This window comes from Schistocerca americana, chromosome 9, assembly GCF_021461395.2.
Source record: "Schistocerca americana isolate TAMUIC-IGC-003095 chromosome 9, iqSchAmer2.1, whole genome shotgun sequence".
In the NCBI taxonomy this organism is placed as follows: Eukaryota; Metazoa; Arthropoda; class Insecta; order Orthoptera; family Acrididae; genus Schistocerca; species Schistocerca americana.
In genome coordinates this window covers 173,665,443-173,683,861 of record NC_060127.1, presented here as the reverse complement: position 1 = coordinate 173,683,861, position 18,419 = coordinate 173,665,443, and the positions used below count along the sequence as shown (strand labels likewise).

At 36.9% G+C, this 18,419-nt stretch overlaps 1 protein-coding gene across 1 annotated transcript in view; it reads right to left on the bottom strand.

Annotated features, from left to right (window-relative positions):
• Positions 1 to 8,355: 8,355 nt before the first annotated feature.
• LOC124551325 (NPC intracellular cholesterol transporter 2 homolog a-like) overlaps positions 8,356 to 18,419 on the bottom strand; it is a 96,899-nt gene continuing 86,835 nt past the window's right edge. Inside the window, exon 4 of the mRNA XM_047126336.1 lies at positions 8,356 to 8,588. Coding sequence (XP_046982292.1) covers positions 8,505 to 8,588 — 84 coding nt within the window. The 3' untranslated portion in view covers positions 8,356 to 8,504. The remainder of the gene's footprint in view (positions 8,589 to 18,419) is intronic.

Genomic DNA, 18,419 nt, shown 5'->3' with positions numbered 1-18,419 from the left:
CAGGAGTGGGAGATGCCACACCCCCAGATGCTCTCGCTGGCCCACAAACTTCTGGCACCTGCCAGGTCACATGGGCATCAGACATGGACAAGGCATTTAATGAACTCAAACAGCTGTTGGCCTGCTGTGCCACTATTGCTCACCCACATGCAGACACCACAATGTTTATCACTACTGACACTAGTGACAATGCTGTCGGCGCAGTACTGACTCAGACATAATGAACAACATGCAGAAGAAATACTCAGCATTCGACAGAGAATTACTTGCAGTTTACGAGGCCATAATACAATTCAGAACTGATGTTGAGGGCAAGATTTCTATGCGCTCACTGATCACAAGCTGTTGGTTCCTGCCATAAAAAAATCCTGCGGCTGATCCGCCCCCACGATGCTTTTGTCACATTGACTACATCTTGCAATTTACAAATGACATTCGCTACATCCGAGGAGCGGACAATGTGGTTGCCAATTTTCTCTCACACGTTGGTGCTGTCACAACCTTAATTGACTTAACGGACCTACCTCGGTTGCAATCGGCAGACCCCGATACCATGCAGTTAATTTTGGACCACAGCTCCTCTCCAACCGGTACGCTTTACTTTCCCTGGCATATCTGACTTAGTGTGGTGTGATGAATCGATTGGTACGTTGTGGCCATTCATTCCTAAGTCCCTTCAACGCCAGGTCTTTGACAAACTACACACATTAGCACACCCTGGTGCCAAAGCTTCCACCCGTCTGGTAGCTGAATGGTTTGTCTGGAGAGACATGCACCACGACTGTCAGTCTTGGGCCAGGGCATGCGTGTTGTGTCAACAGAACAAAGTTTCCAGGCACACTTCCCCACCCCTTGGCTGTTTTGCCCAACTGCCAGGCCGGTTTCACCATGTTCATGTGGACCTCGTGGGCCCTTTGCCCCCCTCCGAGGGTTTCCGTTACTTATTTACAGCTATTGATAGGATGACTCGGTGGGCTGAGGCTGTGCCTATTCCGAACATTACCTCTGAGACAGTAAGTCGAGCATTCTTAGATACGTGGATCTCTAGATTTGGCTCACCTGTTTACCTCACCACTGACCAGGGACGACAATTCGAGTCTTCAGTTTTCTCCGACTTATGTAAAATGTGTGGTATTGTCAAAATTCATACTTCCGTATACCAACCGCAAAGCAGTGTGCTTGTCGAGTGATGGCTGCCTTGCATTGCCATGACTCACTATGGACAGAAGCACTGCCCTTCGTGCTTCTTGGCCTTCGTGCGACTTTCAAGGAAGACCTCAAAGGTTCCGTTGCCGAGTTTGTGTATGGCCAACCTCTGGTTTTGCTTGGAGAATTAGTCACTCCCACCCCACTTCTATGGCCTTCTGAAATCCCTTCACTTCTCAAGTGAGTGAGCTTGCACTACAGCAAAATTCAGCTCCCACCTCCAGCTACTCATACACCTCCGTGCGTGTGCGTACTGCACACGCTAGACTCTTGTGAGTATGTGTTTCTCAGAGACGACTCAATCAAAGCTCCACTTCAGTCGCCCTACACAGGTCCTTACAAGGTCGTCAAACACTCCGAGAATAACATGGATCTCCTCATAAAAGACTCTGTAACCACGGTCTCACTCAACCGACTGAAACCAGCTTTCATTGAGCCTCAGGTGAACCTCCCTGATTCTGACCCTATTTATCCCACTCCTGCTTCAAGCGGCCATGCATCTTCTCATACCATACATTCGGGTATTGATTCTCCACAGCGTGCTTCTCTGCTGAGCACTGCTTCTTCTCCGCGTTCATCTAATTCGAGTGGCCAATCTTTTCGAGGTTTCACTCCTCACAGCCCTTGCAGTCGAACTGCCAACCATTCAGATTCTACCATTGTGTTACCATCTTCATGTGACAGCTCTTTGTCATGCTGTTCAATCCACGCTGGCTCCTCATTGCCTTCGGTCACGCTCCCTTGTCCGTCAGCTGATCGCCCGAGGTTGTCGCCTGCGCAGTCCAGTGCACCTGCCACTCCCCTCTTCGCAGATACTTCCCCCAGCCATGGCTTTCCCACACCTCCCTGCCTCACTACCATTGCTTGTACAGGTGCCACCCAAGAATTCACAAGACATGTACACCCTGATGACATACATAAATTATCTGTTGTCGTAGATGGCGATGCGGTGTGTGTGGTACTCACATGTGACAATGTTGAGGGAGGAAGTGCAGAAACTCTTGTGGTGTGCTGCTTTAAATTGAGCATAAGTGCTGCATGTGGCAATTTACGTGCCTTTGTTAGGCCTTCTGGCAAGGTGATTCTCTGCCTGCCGGCTGATGAAGTGCTACTCCTCCACTCCAGGACGGGACGTCATCTTCAGCCACCAGCATCGCTTGCTGACTTTGCTGTCGACGTACCGGGTTTCACCCCCCCCGTCTCCTACCAGTCAACCGCTTCCGCCTGATGCAGAAGAAATTGTACGTTACCTTCATAACTTCTCACCCCCACCCCATTCACAGGGACGTACTCCATACTGCGTGGGGGAGGGGGGGCTATGTGGCGTAAAGCACCATAAATATCGATATTTGTTCAGTGTATAAGTGTGCTATCTTTGAGGAGAGGGCTTTGGGAGGATGTTGGCCATGAATGGCAGTTGGCCTCCGGACTTGTATCTGTGTAGAAGCGAAGTGCTAATAAATCTGTATATGAGAGAATTCTAGTTGTTTACCTACAACTATATCCTATTCCCTCAACTTTTTTTGTCTCACAGAAAACTGAAGTAACTAAATGTAGTGATATACATGACCACAACACCAGGTCCAAAGAGAATTACTACCGATAAACAACAAGATTAAAACTGACGGACCAGAGCCCATATACTAATGAACTGATATGGTGTAATAAACTGCCAGAGACCATGAGAAACAGTAATAAAAAGCAATTCAAATCAAAACTAAAAGAACTCTTAATTGAAAAGTGTCTATTCATGCAATGAGTTTTAAATGGTTAAGTTTAAGAGCTGTAAAATAATGTATAAAAATAATTGGCTGCAAAAAGATGTAATGTATTTTGACAAACATCAATTTATTGTTTAATTACTACCTGTAAGGCTAAGATCTAAATGTATTTAATGTTTGTAGCTGTACTTTATGCTTGAAAAAGCCATCATATTGATGACTCCACACAAAAAATTCTAGATAAGTAAATAAACTTTTGATGCAAGTATAGTTTACAAGCACAAACATAAAAAATCTCTATAATTATTATTGTTATTTTGTAGGCAACAGAAAGTTTATTATTAACATCAAAGCCAAGAGTTTCCTTTCATTACTGATAAGTGCAAAAGTTGTTTATGAATAGGAGAAACAGATTTTGTATAAGCTCGGTCAAGTATTGGAAGGATATTTGATATGTTTTTGTTTCTTTAAATTTTACTTTTTTTGAGGAAATTGCATTTTCTAATACTATGTGATAAATCTGTATTTCTTTTTATTATTTTACTACAACTTCCCTCTGTTTCATGTTAAAAAATCAACAATTTCTTAATAAAACCTGAATTAAACATTGAAAGTTTCAATTTTGCTTTAAATCTGTTTATTTTTAAGTAACAGATGAGAGAATAACTATGTAGAACAAACTGGTCTGTGGGTTAAGCAGCCCTTATATATTCTGATTCAGTTTCTAAATGGTTCACCGATTCATTTTCTAGGGAAATCTGTTAAGATACTGATAGCATATGCAGACAAAGAAATTGAAATGAGCTAATGCCTGACGTATGCAACACATGAACATACAGGTAAATGGTTACATAGTAACACAATGCCTAGTTGGAAAACTACTGTTGTATAAACTTGTTTAAAGTTCATTAAATGTAAATGAACTATACAAGCAAACTTGATTCTGTTCTGATGTCAAGTCATTAGTACCATCAGAAAAAACACATCAATGAACTAAAGAAGATTGGTGAAGATGAATACATCCATGAGAGTTAAGAGGCACAATAACAGATAAGTAGCTTTAGAAACCATCAGGGTTGTGGAACAACTTGGCCTACACACTAAGTTATGCAAATGTTAGAAATTTTGTTGATTATTAACTATTGTTCAATCTCTATAAAATAATCGCACTTACTCAAGACAACTGTAATTTATTAAAATTTGCACCAAAGCTTTTAATTTGAAATAATGCTATTTCCTCATTTGTACTAAATAACTGATGTTTAGATTCTGCTGTTGGTTTAATATCTGCATGACCACACAAAAATTTGTGATAGAACACATGACGAATCAAGCTCGGATCTTGTTACTTCCTCTCTCGTTTTGCCATGTGCCTGCTTAAAATCATTTTTTTCATTTTTGACCAATTACCATTAACATATGTAAGTATAATCAGCATTTTCATAAATGAGAAAGGTTGGTCCTCACTTTTAGAGAATATAGCACCAGATCTAATTTTGTGCTTAGTTTCATGTATGTAATTGATTTTCTAATTTATTTTGACTATTCCTAGTTAATATCTTTTGTTACAGGGTGAATTCAGTAATTGTTTCGTAACTTAAATTTTATTGTTGTCTTATAAACAAATATAAATTCTATACTAAATATAAACATTTGGAAGACGAATCTCTGGAATTCTTTAAGTATTTATTTTGAAGACTTGTTATCAAAGCCAGCCCTTAATAAGTTCCAAAGTAATTACCAGTTTTGACAAAAGTATTATTTGTGTAACAATATCTGGTAATTTCATCATTTGAACAAATAATATGGCTTAAACTTTTTAGTAGAAGAAACTGTTAAAAATACTGAATTTTTCTATATATTCAGTTAATTGAATGTGTTATGTTTTAATTGTAATTAATGTAACAAACATTGAACAATGGATAGTTACAGTACCCATTATTGTGATAATATATAAAGGCCCAATTTGTTGTCTCGATACAGTCAGTCCATGGCTGATTTTCAAATGAGAAACCTGTGTTGGTTAGGTCAACAACAATACATCATCTTAACAGTGTAATAAGTGTAACGCAATTAGGCCATGTGTCAAAACAGTGACAGTGTCTGTTCAATATATACCATATTATCCTGCAAGAACTGTGAAGTGTGTGGTTGGGTTTTTACTGCTCTTAGATATGCTCCAGTAAACTATTGTAGCAGTATGCTGATGTTCGTTTGCAGCCTGTCAATGAGGATTATCAAAATTTGCCACTAGTTAACTGGCCAGATAACTGTGTAGTATTGGGGGGGGGGGGGGTTGTGAATGGTGAAAGTAAAGAATTGTGAAATGCAACTTTGCTCCTCTGTTTGCTACATCATTTACAGTAATAAGTGTTGAACTTCCATCATAAACAGCACAACACTACACTACAGACATCCTGCATCCTCACGTGTTACCTCTTATGTGACAATATCTTGATGTCGTTTTTTAACAGGACAATGCTCTTCAATGCCCCACTGAAGTCCCTATGAACTGTGCAAGTGATGTTGAAGTACTCCTGTAGCAAAAAAGGATCTCTAGATCTGTCCCCAGTGGAATGTGTATGAGACCAGTTTGTGTGTTGACTTCATCGCAGTGGCAGTATCCAGGATATCAAGGGCCAGTTACAACAGTTTTGGGCCAGCTTGCCTCAGGAGAGGATACAACCACTTTATGACACCAAATCTGTGGATGAATACAGGCCAGGAGGGTGTGACAGCACAGTCGGCTCATACTGCCAAGTTCTTTGTAAATTTGATCCAAATTTCTAATCATTGAATAACATCACATATCCTCTAAACCCATGAAGTGTCATTTCAATTCCTCCTCCCATTCTGGGTGCTTCTCTTTTTTGCAGGCATTGTATTTGTATTGATTCACTCATTTTTTCTATTACATGTTGTATTTATGTTTATAGCTCTATAATAATGTGAAAATATTCACATACAGTACATGTAGACCTGCATGTAAATATTTATACTTATATTTAATTATGCATTGCAGTATTAGTACTTTATTTTACATGTAGATGTCCAAACAAACTATTTGTTGAAGCTAGAATGAGGAGGAATAGCTAGTATCTGATGTTATTATACAAAAGTAGAAACTCCTGCTAGCAGCGTATATCTACATCTACATGGATGCTCCACAAATCACATTTAAGTGCCTGGTGGAGGGTTCATCAAAACATCTTCACAATTTTTCTCTATTATTCCAATCTCAAACAGCACACAGAAAAAAACACCTATATCTTTCCATGCAAGCTCTGATTTCCCTTATTTCATTATGATGATCATTTTCCCTATTTAGGCTGGCATCAACAAAATATTTTTGCATTTGCAGGAGAAAGTTGGTGATTGAAATTTTGTGACAAAATTTTGCAGCAACAAAAAATGCCTTTGTTTTAGTGATGCCCACCTCAAATCCTGTATCATTTCAGTGACACACTCTCCTCTATTTTGCGATAATACAAAATGTGCTGCTCTCCTTTGAACCTTCTCTATGTAGGCCATTAGTCCTATCTGGTAAGGATTCAAGACCACACAGCAGTACTCCAAAAGAGGACGGACAAATGTAGTGTAGGCAGTCTCTTTAGTAGATCTGTTGCATTTTCTAAGTGTTGTGACAATAAAACGTAGATTTTGGTTTGCCTTCCCCACAACATTTTTATGTGTTCTTTCCAATTTAAGTTGTTCATAATTGTAATTCTAGGTATCTAGTTGAATTTACAGCCACGAAATTTGAATTATCATGTAACCAAAGTTTAACTGATTCCTTTTGGCACTCATGTGGGTGACCTCACTCTTTTCATTATTTAGTGCCAACTGCCAATTTTTGCATCCTACAGATATCTTTTTTAAATCAGTTTGTGTTGATATTCTAATGACTATGTCACATGATGAATGACAGCATCATCTGAAAACAACCTAAGACAGCCACTCAGGTTGTCTCCTAAATTGTTATATAGATAAGGAACAGCTGAAAGCCTATAACTCTACCTTGGGGAACACTAGAAAGTTCTTCTGTTTTATCCGATGACTTTCTGTCAAGTACTATGATCTCTCTGACAGGAAATCATGACTTGGGTCACATAACTTAGATGATATCCCATAAGCACGCAATTTCATTACAAGCTGCTTGTGTGTATTTGATGATGTCCTCAACTCATTCAGCTGCAATGGTCTGAATGTTGAAGGAATTCATTACATGCAACTTCACATGGCACAGGAAGAAAAAGTGAACATAAATATAAAATTTAATAAATATGATGGACAACAAATACAGCAAGTGGATTCTGCTAAGTTCTTGGGTGAGTACACTAGCGGCAAATTCTACTGACGCTACCCTATCCTAGATCTAGAGTTAATATTTCATTCCACAACTTTTGCATTATGCATGATTCATCATCCTCTTCAGATAAGAGGGTGTAAGAGGTGCTTAAGATACTTTCATGCATTGTTATGTGATTACATAAATGTTTATGGGCATTATGAGTGATGCTCAACTGAGAATTAATAATACCATATTTCACTATTGGGACGTAAACTTGGCCAGAAGATGTAAACAGTGTGAAATAAGACTTGTCCAACCAAGAACCTTTCTTCTGTTATTTGATAGTCTAGGTTTTGTGGCTTAAAACAGGACTTATGTAGCAACCAGACTAACTTCACCTTTGTGCAGAAATGCTCAGGCATGAAAGTTTTCAATTCTTCAACAACCCAGATCAAAAGAAAATTGAAAGAGTACCTTTTGCAAAATACACTCTACAAAAATGGTGAAGTTTTTACCATAAATTTGTGTAGTTTTAGTGTATATCTGTGATGCCCCATTAGTGCAAGCATAAATATAAATTATTGTTTTGTGAGCGATATTAAATTGATTTTCAACTGTTAAGATATTACTAATATGAATGCCTTGTAGTGTGTGTATAAATATTATTTCCAAGGTCGTGCTTTATATTGAACCTTGTTTATTTTCATGTGTTACAATGTAACATTAGTTTATGAGTACTACTATGACTGTCATACTGCACCCTACTGTTTCCATAACTGCAAATTTTATGTAAAAATACTTACTCATTCAATATCTGAGCAGTTCTGATGCTTTTGGGCTTAGTGGAATGCATAATAAAATCAAATAACAAAGGAAGCAATGATGCATGATAATTATGTATAACTGCCTGTTGTCAATTCATGAGGATTCAGTTGTTTTAAATCAAACTATATACTAAATTTCAAAGATTTACTTCAGTTCTTCTTGTAATGGCTCATTTGAGACAAAGAATTTCAGCAGACATTAAAAAAGTCATTATATGTTTGAAATTTAGAAACTTCATAAAAGTAAAGTAAGCTGTAAACATAACTTTATAAAATTTAATACTGCAAAAATGGTTTATGCATTGTTTTGGCCTTGAAAACTGTTTTTGATTTATTATTCATGGGAAACTGAAACATGTCATTTGAAGAAATTCTTGTCAGACAGAGAGTACTAGTGCTTTTGGTAAAAGGTTCATTACTATCTGGTTTTGGACTATGCTTTGATGTGTGTTTTGAGTTTTTTCAGCGAATTTCACATGGAATTTTTACACAACAAATAACCTTCCCTTTACCATCCAGCAGTTTCCACAGCACAACAACAGGTATCTGCAATGAAAAATGTGAAAAGATTATAGATTAGATATCAGTGCTGTTGAACTATTATGACAAAGGGTTAGAGACAGTATTTCATGCAACTGGAATTACTTTTTTCGGTATTGTTAGTAGAATTTGCTGTGTAATTGTTCTACTTAGCTAGTTACATATACAAACATATGTTAGATATTTTTGTTCTCGAAACTCATGCTTGTTATGTGGGAATATAAGTAACAATGGTTATATGAAATAGTTCTCACAACAGATACCTTTGATAGATATAATCATATTCTGTGATTAACATTGCAACAAGTGGGACTTACATAAGCTAAGAAAGCTTGTTCTAAAAAAAAAAGGGACAGACATAACAATCAAATAAATCATTTTCCAAAATATGTTAGTGAAATGCAAATTATTATTTTTGGAAAGCAAATTTTAGACACCTTTGCTAGCATGTATGGGAACAATAGAGTTGTCCATTTTTTGCAAAATTAAAATCAGGAATTGTTATGGAACAAACATCCTTGTTACAAACTATAAACTTCTATTTTTGGGGAAAATATTGGTTTTGGACATTTTTGGGTTATTGTAATAATTTGCAATGATTTATAATGACAAATTGTCATGTTTGTTCAATAATTTAAGGAATTAATAAATTATAAGTGGAAGGATCTTTTATTGATACAATATTAGTCGAGATATGAATTGCAAAAATGAAAATTCGTAACTTTTAAAACTGATTACTAAACATTGATCCAATGAAAAATATTTCTTCTTGTAAGTGTGACGTTATGTAAAGTGCATGTAAATGTTGCATAACATGTTAATGTATCTGTTAGTTCCTTTAACTGCTGGCTATCATGTTGCACAAGTGTTTGAAATAGTAATCAATTTCAAGTCAGTCCCAGAAGAACTTTGAGTTATGAATTCTGCAGTGGTAGTTGAGTTGAGAACAGTGCACATATTAAAAAGGAATAAAATATAGTTTATTACTATCTGCAAGGGAAAACCTTGTCCTAAAATGAGTATTTGCAGCAACCCAGAAACCTGTATAAAATGGAATGTGTGTAGAGATCTGAGTCAGAGTGTGAAGTATGGAATGTCAAAAGTTTGAACATGGCAGGGAAAGTAGAAAATCTGAAAAAGAAAATGCTAAGGCTCAGTCTATGTATAGTGGGGACCAGTGAAGTGAAATGGAAAGAAGACAAGGATTTTTGGTCATATGAGTGTAGGGTAATATCAATAGCAGCAGAAGATGACATAATGGAAGTAGGACTTGTTATGAATAGGAAAGTATGGCAGAGAGTGAGTTACTGTGATTGATTCAGTGATAGGGTTGTTCTCATTAGAATCAACAACAAACCAATGCTGAAAACAATAGTTCAGGTATACATATCGAAACTGCAAACAGAAGATGAAGAGATGGAGAAAGTATATGAGGATATTGAAAGGGTAATTCAGTGCATAAAGGGAGATGAAAATCTGACAGTCATGGAAGATTGGAAAGCAGTTGTAGGGAAAGGAGCAGAGAAGGGGTTACAGGAGAATATGGGCTTGGTAATAGGAATGTGAGAGGAGAAAAACTTATTGAGTTCTGAAATAAATTTCAGATATTAATAGGTAATACTCTATTCTTGAATTACAAGAGGAGAAAATATACTAGGAAAAAGGCTGGGAGGTACAGGAAGCTTCCATTTAGGTCAGATAGAGATTCCAAAATCAAGTATTGTATTGTTAAGACATGCCCAGGAACATATATAGGCTCAGCTCATGATTTAGTATTGATGAAAGCAGGCTGAAGCTTAAGAGATGAGTCAGAAAGAATAAATGTGCAAAGAAGTGGGATATGGAAGTACTAAGGGGTGAAGAGGTACACTTCAAGTTATCTGAGGCTACAGATACTGTGATAATGAATAGCTCAGTATGCAGTTCAGTTGAAGAGGAATGGGCATCTCTAGAAAGGGCAATCACAGAAGTTGGAAACAAAAATGTAAGTACAAGGAAGGTAATGGCGAAAAAACTTTGCCTAACAGAAGAAATACTTCAGTTGGTTAGCGAAAGAAGGAAGTATGAAAATGTTCAGGGAAATTCAGGAATATAGAACTACAGATCACTTAGGAATCAAATAAATAGGAAGTACAGGGAAGCTAAGGTAAATGGCCACATGAAAAATGTGACGAAATCAGAAAAGAAATGATTGTCCAAAGAACTAACTCAGCATATATAAAAGTCAAAATGGTCTTCTGTGAGATTAAAAACAAGGGTGATAACATTAAGAGTGCACTAGGAGTTCCACTGTTAAATGCAGAGGAGAGAGTGGATAGGTGGAAAAAGCGCATTGAAAACCTCAGTGAGGGGGAGGGCTTGTTCGATGATGTGATGGAAGAAGAATCAAGAGTCAATACAGAAGAGATAGGGGATCCAGTGGTAGCATCAGAATTTTAAAGACCTTTGGAAGGCTTAAGACCAAATAAGAAAGAAGGGACAGATGATATTCTATTAGAATTTCTAAAATCATTGGGGGAAGTGTCAAAAAACCACTATTCACATTGGTGTGTAGAACATACAAGACTGAAACTACGAGGTGCGGCTAGAAAAAAACCGGACTGATGCTGGAAAAAACATTTATTTACAATTATTTACAATTTCATGTTATCTCCTTCAATGTACTCTCCTCCTCGGTCTCTACACCGCTCCATACGAGTTTTCCACTGTTCATAGCAATGCTGCAGATCATTTTCGGTAAGTCCATACATTACTTCCGTCGCTTTTTCTTTTACTGCTTCAACAGTCTCAAATCTAGTTCCTTTCAAAGCTGACATGACTTTAGGGAAAAGAAAAAAAGTCACAGGGGGGCAAATCAGGTGAGTAGGTTGGATGATCTAAGATGGGAATGTTGTGTTTTGCCAAAAACGTCTTCACTGACAACGCACTGTGAGCTGGGGCATTGTCTTGGTGAAGGATCCATGACTTTTTTCTCCACAAATCGTTCCGTTTTCTCCGTACTCGCTCACGTAGGGTAGCCAGGACGCTAATGTAGTAATGCTGATTCACTGTTTGTGAACAAGTTTACCGATTTTTTCAATGTTTGCATCAGTTTTTGCTGACAATGGTCTGCCAGTACGAGTGTCATCACCGGTGTCTTCGCGGCCATCTTTAAATCGTTTAAACCACTCAAACACTTGTGTTCGCGATAAACAATCATCGCCGTACACTTGTTGTAACATTACAAACGTTTCACTTGCAGATTTTCCTAGTTTGAAACAAAATTTGATGTTAACACGCTGTTCTTTCTGTACACTCAACATTTTCCGACGCACAGACAAAACGTCAATTACTTAAAACAGACGCCACGGGCAGACTGAGTGCAGGAGACAGATGAAACTCGAGCAGTAGGCGGAACGAGAGTCACGTGACAGGCCACGCGACTTTCAGCCTTATTGCATTCATTTTATTGTTTCACCAGTACTAGTCCGGTTTTTTTCTAGCCACACCTTGTATACCATCAGACTTGGGAATTCAAGTTACTGAGAAAAATAATATACAGAAGATTGGAAAAGAGAATTGAGGATCCATTAAATGACAATCAATTTGGTTTTTATGAAAGGTAGTGGCACCCAAGAGGCAGTTCTGATGCTTGATAATGGATCAAGACTAAAGTTAAATCAAGACACATTCATAGGATTTGTTGACCTGAGAAAAGTGTTCAACAATGCCAAATGGTGCAAGATGTTCAAAATTCTGAAAAAAATAGGAGTAAAATAGGGAAAGATGGATACAACAATTTAGAGGGAAAAATAAGATTGGAAGACCAAGAACAAAGTAATCTTTTGCCCCTACTGTTCAATCTATACACTGAAGAGGTAGTAAACAAAATAAAAGGGAGGGTCATGTGGATGAACTTAAGACATAATTCTATAGAAAGAACACAACACTTTTAGGAATAGTGTTCTTCTTCCTTTAATATCTAAAAGTTGACTCACATCAACAACAAAAACTTCAAAGAGTAAAAACATGGAAAACAAAAGAAACTCTTAGGAACAAAAGAAATTCACAACACAGAACCAAGCACCACCATAGGAGAGGAGATGAAAGACAGTTCTGATTTATTTACTTTAACAGGTGAGGAATGAAATTAAAAGTCAGAGCGAAAGCGTATCAGTGATAAGATTCATTAATGTCACTGCTCTCCTCAGTGAAAGTGAAGAAGAATTACATGGTATGTTGAATGGAATGAACTGTCTAATGAGTACAGAAAATGGACTGGGAGTAAACTGAGGAAATATGAAACTAACAATAAGTAGCAGAAATGAGTACAGTGAGAAACTTTACATCAGAGTAGGGGATCATGAAGCAGATGAAGTCAAGGAATATTGTCATGGAAATGACAGAATCCAGTTAATTTTTGCCCTCTGCATATGATCCTGTTCATTGCACATGAAAAGGGTTGTGGATGCCAAGTTACACTTGGGGCCTGAAGAAAACACCACTTGATGTCCAAAGTGGTAGCATGTGTTAAAAAGAATAAACAACATGGATTCAAATACAGCTGCTGATTTTGTTATCATTATTCAAGTAAGTCAAGTATTGTGATACCTAAGTAACAAAATAACCCATGATGGATGGACCAAGGAGGACACCAAAAGCAACCTGCACTGGCAAAAAGGCCATTCCTGGCCAAGAAAAGTCTACTGGTATCAAACACATGCCTTAATTTGAGGAAGAAATTTCTGAGAATATATGTTTGGAGCACAGCATTGTATGGTAGTGAAACATGGGCTGTAGAGAAATGAGAACAGAAGAGAATTGAAGCATCTGATATGCAGTGCTTACAGAAGAATGTTGAAAATTAGATGGACTGATAAGGTAAGAAATGAGGTGGTTTTCTGGAAGCTTGGCAAGGAAAAGAATATATGGAAAACACTGACAAGAAGAAATAACAGGATGATAGACATCGGTTAAGACATCAGGGTCTCTATCTACAAAAATTTAAGATTAGTAATTTTATTTTAATTGTGTAACTTCCATAAACTTCAATAACATGCAATGTGTGTAAACCCGCATCCTAAGGAAAACAATCTATTTAGGCTTGTGAAATTGTATGAGGGTATTCAATTAAGAATGATCATAAATAATATTCTGTTAGCTTAATGTGTAACAAACACACAGTACTAGTTTCACCATTGGCATTCTTGGTACCTTCCTCTGAGAAGCACACTAGCTGAGACTTTCCATATTGTCTACTGCAACAGGGGAGGTGATCACATGATGAACACTGTACAGCTTTGAAATTCTCCTTTCACCTCAATGGATCTTCAACTTAGGCCAATGCAAAGTTGCAGGACACCTATGGATAGTCTGTCATTACATACTGCACAGCTTGAAAATGGTTTGAATTCTTTAAAGGGAGGAGGCAATCAGTTTCAAATGAAGGGGTCTTGGTGTTCCAGTTACTGCTCTTGTGGAATGAAACATCAACACAGCTGCTGTCATTCTGAGACAGGATTAATGAATGTCCTTCTGAATACTTTCTGAAATACTGAAAATTTCACTGGGTGTCACCCATGTGTCGGTGACCGAAAATGTACACATGAGACATGTTTCTGTGTGGAGGGTGCCAAGACCACTGATTCACAAATAAAAAGACATTCACATGCAGGTCTGCATAAAGTTGAGGCTGATGTTAAAAGAGGATCCAAAGTTTCTTTCAAAGTAATCGCTGCTGATGAAACGGGCCTGCATCATATTGATCCTAGTGCAAATAGTAAAGCTCAGTGTGAGTGTCTCTTTCGTCACCAACTCCCAAAAAACGAAAAGTGATTGCCCTGCTGGGAAAGTTCTAGTCCCCCCACTTTTTGTTATTATTATTATTATTATTATTAGCAGTAGCAGTAATAGCTTATTCAGTTGGTGACACTTTACACTGCAGGGATTTTGCCAGAAATTATGTAGTATATAAAAAAATTAAAATACACACAAACAAATATAAGGATGTACAGTATCCTACAAATACAAGGGTGCCAATACACCTACACAATCTTACATTAAAACTGTACACACAATTTTGATGAATTATATAAAAGATATTTTTTCATTGATCACTTTGTTAAGATTTAAATAAAAACACATAATAGTTGTGATACTTCAGTTTAAAGTACTACTATGGATCATAGCAAACATTTGACTAAAAATGCTATTGATATTGAGTATGGCATATAGTATCAACACAGTACATGAATATAATTACTTGCTACTAGTTTGTTGAAGGTATTTGTTTACACTGTAATAGTAGTTGGTCATTAAAAACTTGAACATTTGTTCCTCAAATGTAGTAAATTTTTTCATTTATTTTTTATGCACTGGAAGATTTTTATTCAATTTTGTACTTTGAACGTTTGTTTGTTTATGTGCAATAGCTTGTTTACTCTTTTTACACGAATATCATTGCCCATTCTTGTATTATATGAATCAAGATCTGAATTGTTTTGAAATTTTCAGTGCACCTTTTTATGTTAGTTACCTTTTTTTATCTGTGGAGGCACGATAAATGTAGAATATTTAGCTGCTGAAATAGCTGCTTGGAGGGTGTTAGCCTTGGACTGGTGGAATTTATTCTAACAGCTCGTATTTGTTTTGTGAAGGTGATTTTTAGGTTTGTCATATTATGACCCCAGAAAGTGAAAGGAGCATATTCAATGCAAAAGCTAGCTGGAATCCACTTAAGGCCTGGTGCCTTGTTCACTTTAACCAGCCTTAATTGTTTTTCAGTGGCCAGGATACCAATATTAATATGTCTCATTCATTCATAAATAAATTTTTAAATAAGAAAATTAATATTTTTGCACTCTGTCTGCTTTTTTCAGTTATAAGATGTACATTCAGTAGGCTCTACGAACTTCAGTAAAATGTTTGTAGATGTGGGTAAAAATCCTAAAAAACAAAGAAACCTGATACATTCTGATGAAGGTGACAAAGGAAAAATAAAAAGCATAGATACCAGGGACAGGACAAATATGAAATCATAGTGAAACAAAAAAAATTCTCTGTTTATGCACTAGAATATCAATGGTTTATCAGCAGAGCTACCAAAACTTGAATACTCTAAAATTAATTGTTGAATAATCAGCTTCTCTTGCCATTTCTTCACACTGTTCTTGCATGATATTTCAGTGGTGTGACTTGCTGTTGAAATATCATGTGAAAAAGATCCACTTACTCAGCATGTCAACATATTGCTGGGAAAGCCTGAGGAATTATGCTACAATTGGTGAACTTAAAATTGTGCTTTCAGAATATGTAAATATTAAAATAATCTGTCAAAATGAAACCAATTACCAGAAGATTGTATACAAGTTTTAAATAGTATTACTATTTCTAAGGTAGCTAGCAGTTTTTGTGGGAGGAACAAATCTTGTAGTGGCTCCTGCATTCTTATTGGAACTTAAGTAAGTTATAAAGGAAGAGAAAATTGTAGTCATTTAATTGAAGAACATGTGTTTGAGAGTTGCTCTATAGAGTTAAGTGATCTGAATACAGTGATTCTAGCAATTTGTAGAATTCCTGGATGTGCTATAATGAAGGGGTTCTAGGCTAAATTCCAATGTCTTCTTAAAAAACTTCACAAAGACAGAAAGAAAAAAAGTTGTGATTTCAACAGACTTCAACATAAATATGTTATTTTAAAGCAGTGATTCCACAAAGTTTTTCAACTAAAATCAGAAATTTGGTTTCAAGTTAAACTTTTATGAAAGCACTAGACCAAACAGCAGATCAGTAACCTACGTTGATAAAATTGCTACCAACTACTGGTTAAAAAATGCAAATAAATACTGCTTGAACCAAGATGTAATATATATTTGTGTAGCATTATCTCAGAAATGTATATAAAATAATGTTTCTCTTAAAAATATTTCTTATTGTAAGTGTGTTGGTTTTAAATATGACCAGAACACATTAGAATTTTCTGATAAATTTTCCACCAGGATTTGACTGTGAAAGTTATTATGAGCTTCACATATGACCATTCTTAAACATGCGGGAGGTGCTATTAACTTTTCTCTGTAAATATCCCTGCATCTCTTTTGTAGCAAGAGTGTAATAATATCCATTTCTGTACCATTGTACAGATGGTACAATGAAACCATTTTGGGTCTTTGCTGTCTTTTATTACTTCATCTGGAACATACTTATCAAGACTTTAACCACTACTGTAACTTTACTAACTGGAGTAAAACACTATCAACTGTCTGTGTACTGGGAAAGGTAAAGGCTGTTGAAAAGGAGTTCAATGGAATATATGTTTCAAAATCCACATCTTCTGATAAATTATAGCAGTAGCTAATAAGCTGCTCTTTTAGTTGGTTTAGATTATCTAGGTTTTTCCAATTTCCTGACTGATTCCTGCTGGCAAGCTGATAAAAGACTTCTGTGGCAGATTACATAATTCAGTTCTGAACCTTAGAGTAGGACCCTGGACATTCTTTCTACTCCTAGTACTGTGGGATGCGTGTGGCTGAGTTCATATAAAATTTGCTCTTATTGTTAGCCAAAATACCGTTAAAGAATACATGTATTAGATGATAAGGGTAAGAGTACTTAGGCCGCAGTTTGCATGAAAGTGCTATGAGATGATGTGGCCATCTGAATGCACTTTTAATAACTTTACTTATGTCTTGACCAAATTTTTATTTCTCATCAACCTTATGCACTTTGAATTTCCATTATTTTCAAAGGCATTGCTATGTCATTCATATAAAAACATTACATTTTATCATGTCAACATTCTTGAGCACTTGTCCTGACATAGCAAAGTCTTTGAAAATGACAAAGTCGAAATACGTAAGGTTGATGAAAAAAGGTATGGTCAAGACATAAGTAAAGTTATTAAAAGTGAATACTTAGGCTCCTGGAGATACGTCTGCAAGATGTAAGGTTGTCAACTCTAAATAAATTCTCTAGTGCACAATGACAATCATAAAGGTGCCGTGCCACCAGGACTGGAGATAGTGCTCCACAAGATTTCCACCTATTGTCAGAACTGGTCAATGTTGTTGGGAAATAGGTGTAAAAAACAGAACAAGGTCAGAGATATTTTGAATCTGTAGTGAAGACAAGAGTAGAGACAGATAAGAGGGAGCCATCAGAGAGAGCAGGTCAGAGATGTGTCTGACATTCTAGTCTCTCTGACATCTCCCTATATCTCAATTTACCCCAGTAAATGTCATGTGACTAGGGCCTCCTGTCGGGTAGACCATTCATCGGGTGCAAGTCTTTCGATTTGACGCCACTTCGGCGACATGCACATTGATGGGGATGAAATGATGATGATTAGGACAACACAACACCCAGTCCCTGGGTGGAGAAAATCTCCGACCCAGCTGGGAATTGATCCCAGGCCCTTAGGACTGACATTCTGTCGCACTGACCACTCAGCTACCGGGAGCAGGCAGTTTAGCCCTGTGCTCTCTACAGCCGGGTCCCACTCATCCCTGAGATCTGAGTTATCTACAATTTCTTCCCCAACATATCCCCTGCCCCCACTGCTCCCAAAGAAGGAGGGTAGGATAGGTTGTGTACTTCTACTTTTATATGTGTCTGTCAGCTGTACTTAATATTTCCACTCTTGAAGGTAACTACTGATCATCAATAGTTCTGTTTCATATTTTAATAAATTTTTTGTTTAAATTTTCATTATGATATAATTATTCAAATATTTAAGTCCAACTCTGAAAATTTCAGTTGACTACATGTAGCTGCGTTTATTCTAAAACTGCATGGAAAGTAGCAATTTACTGTAAATGGCCTCAATATTTACAGATGTAAGTCAAGCAAACTACAGGCCAA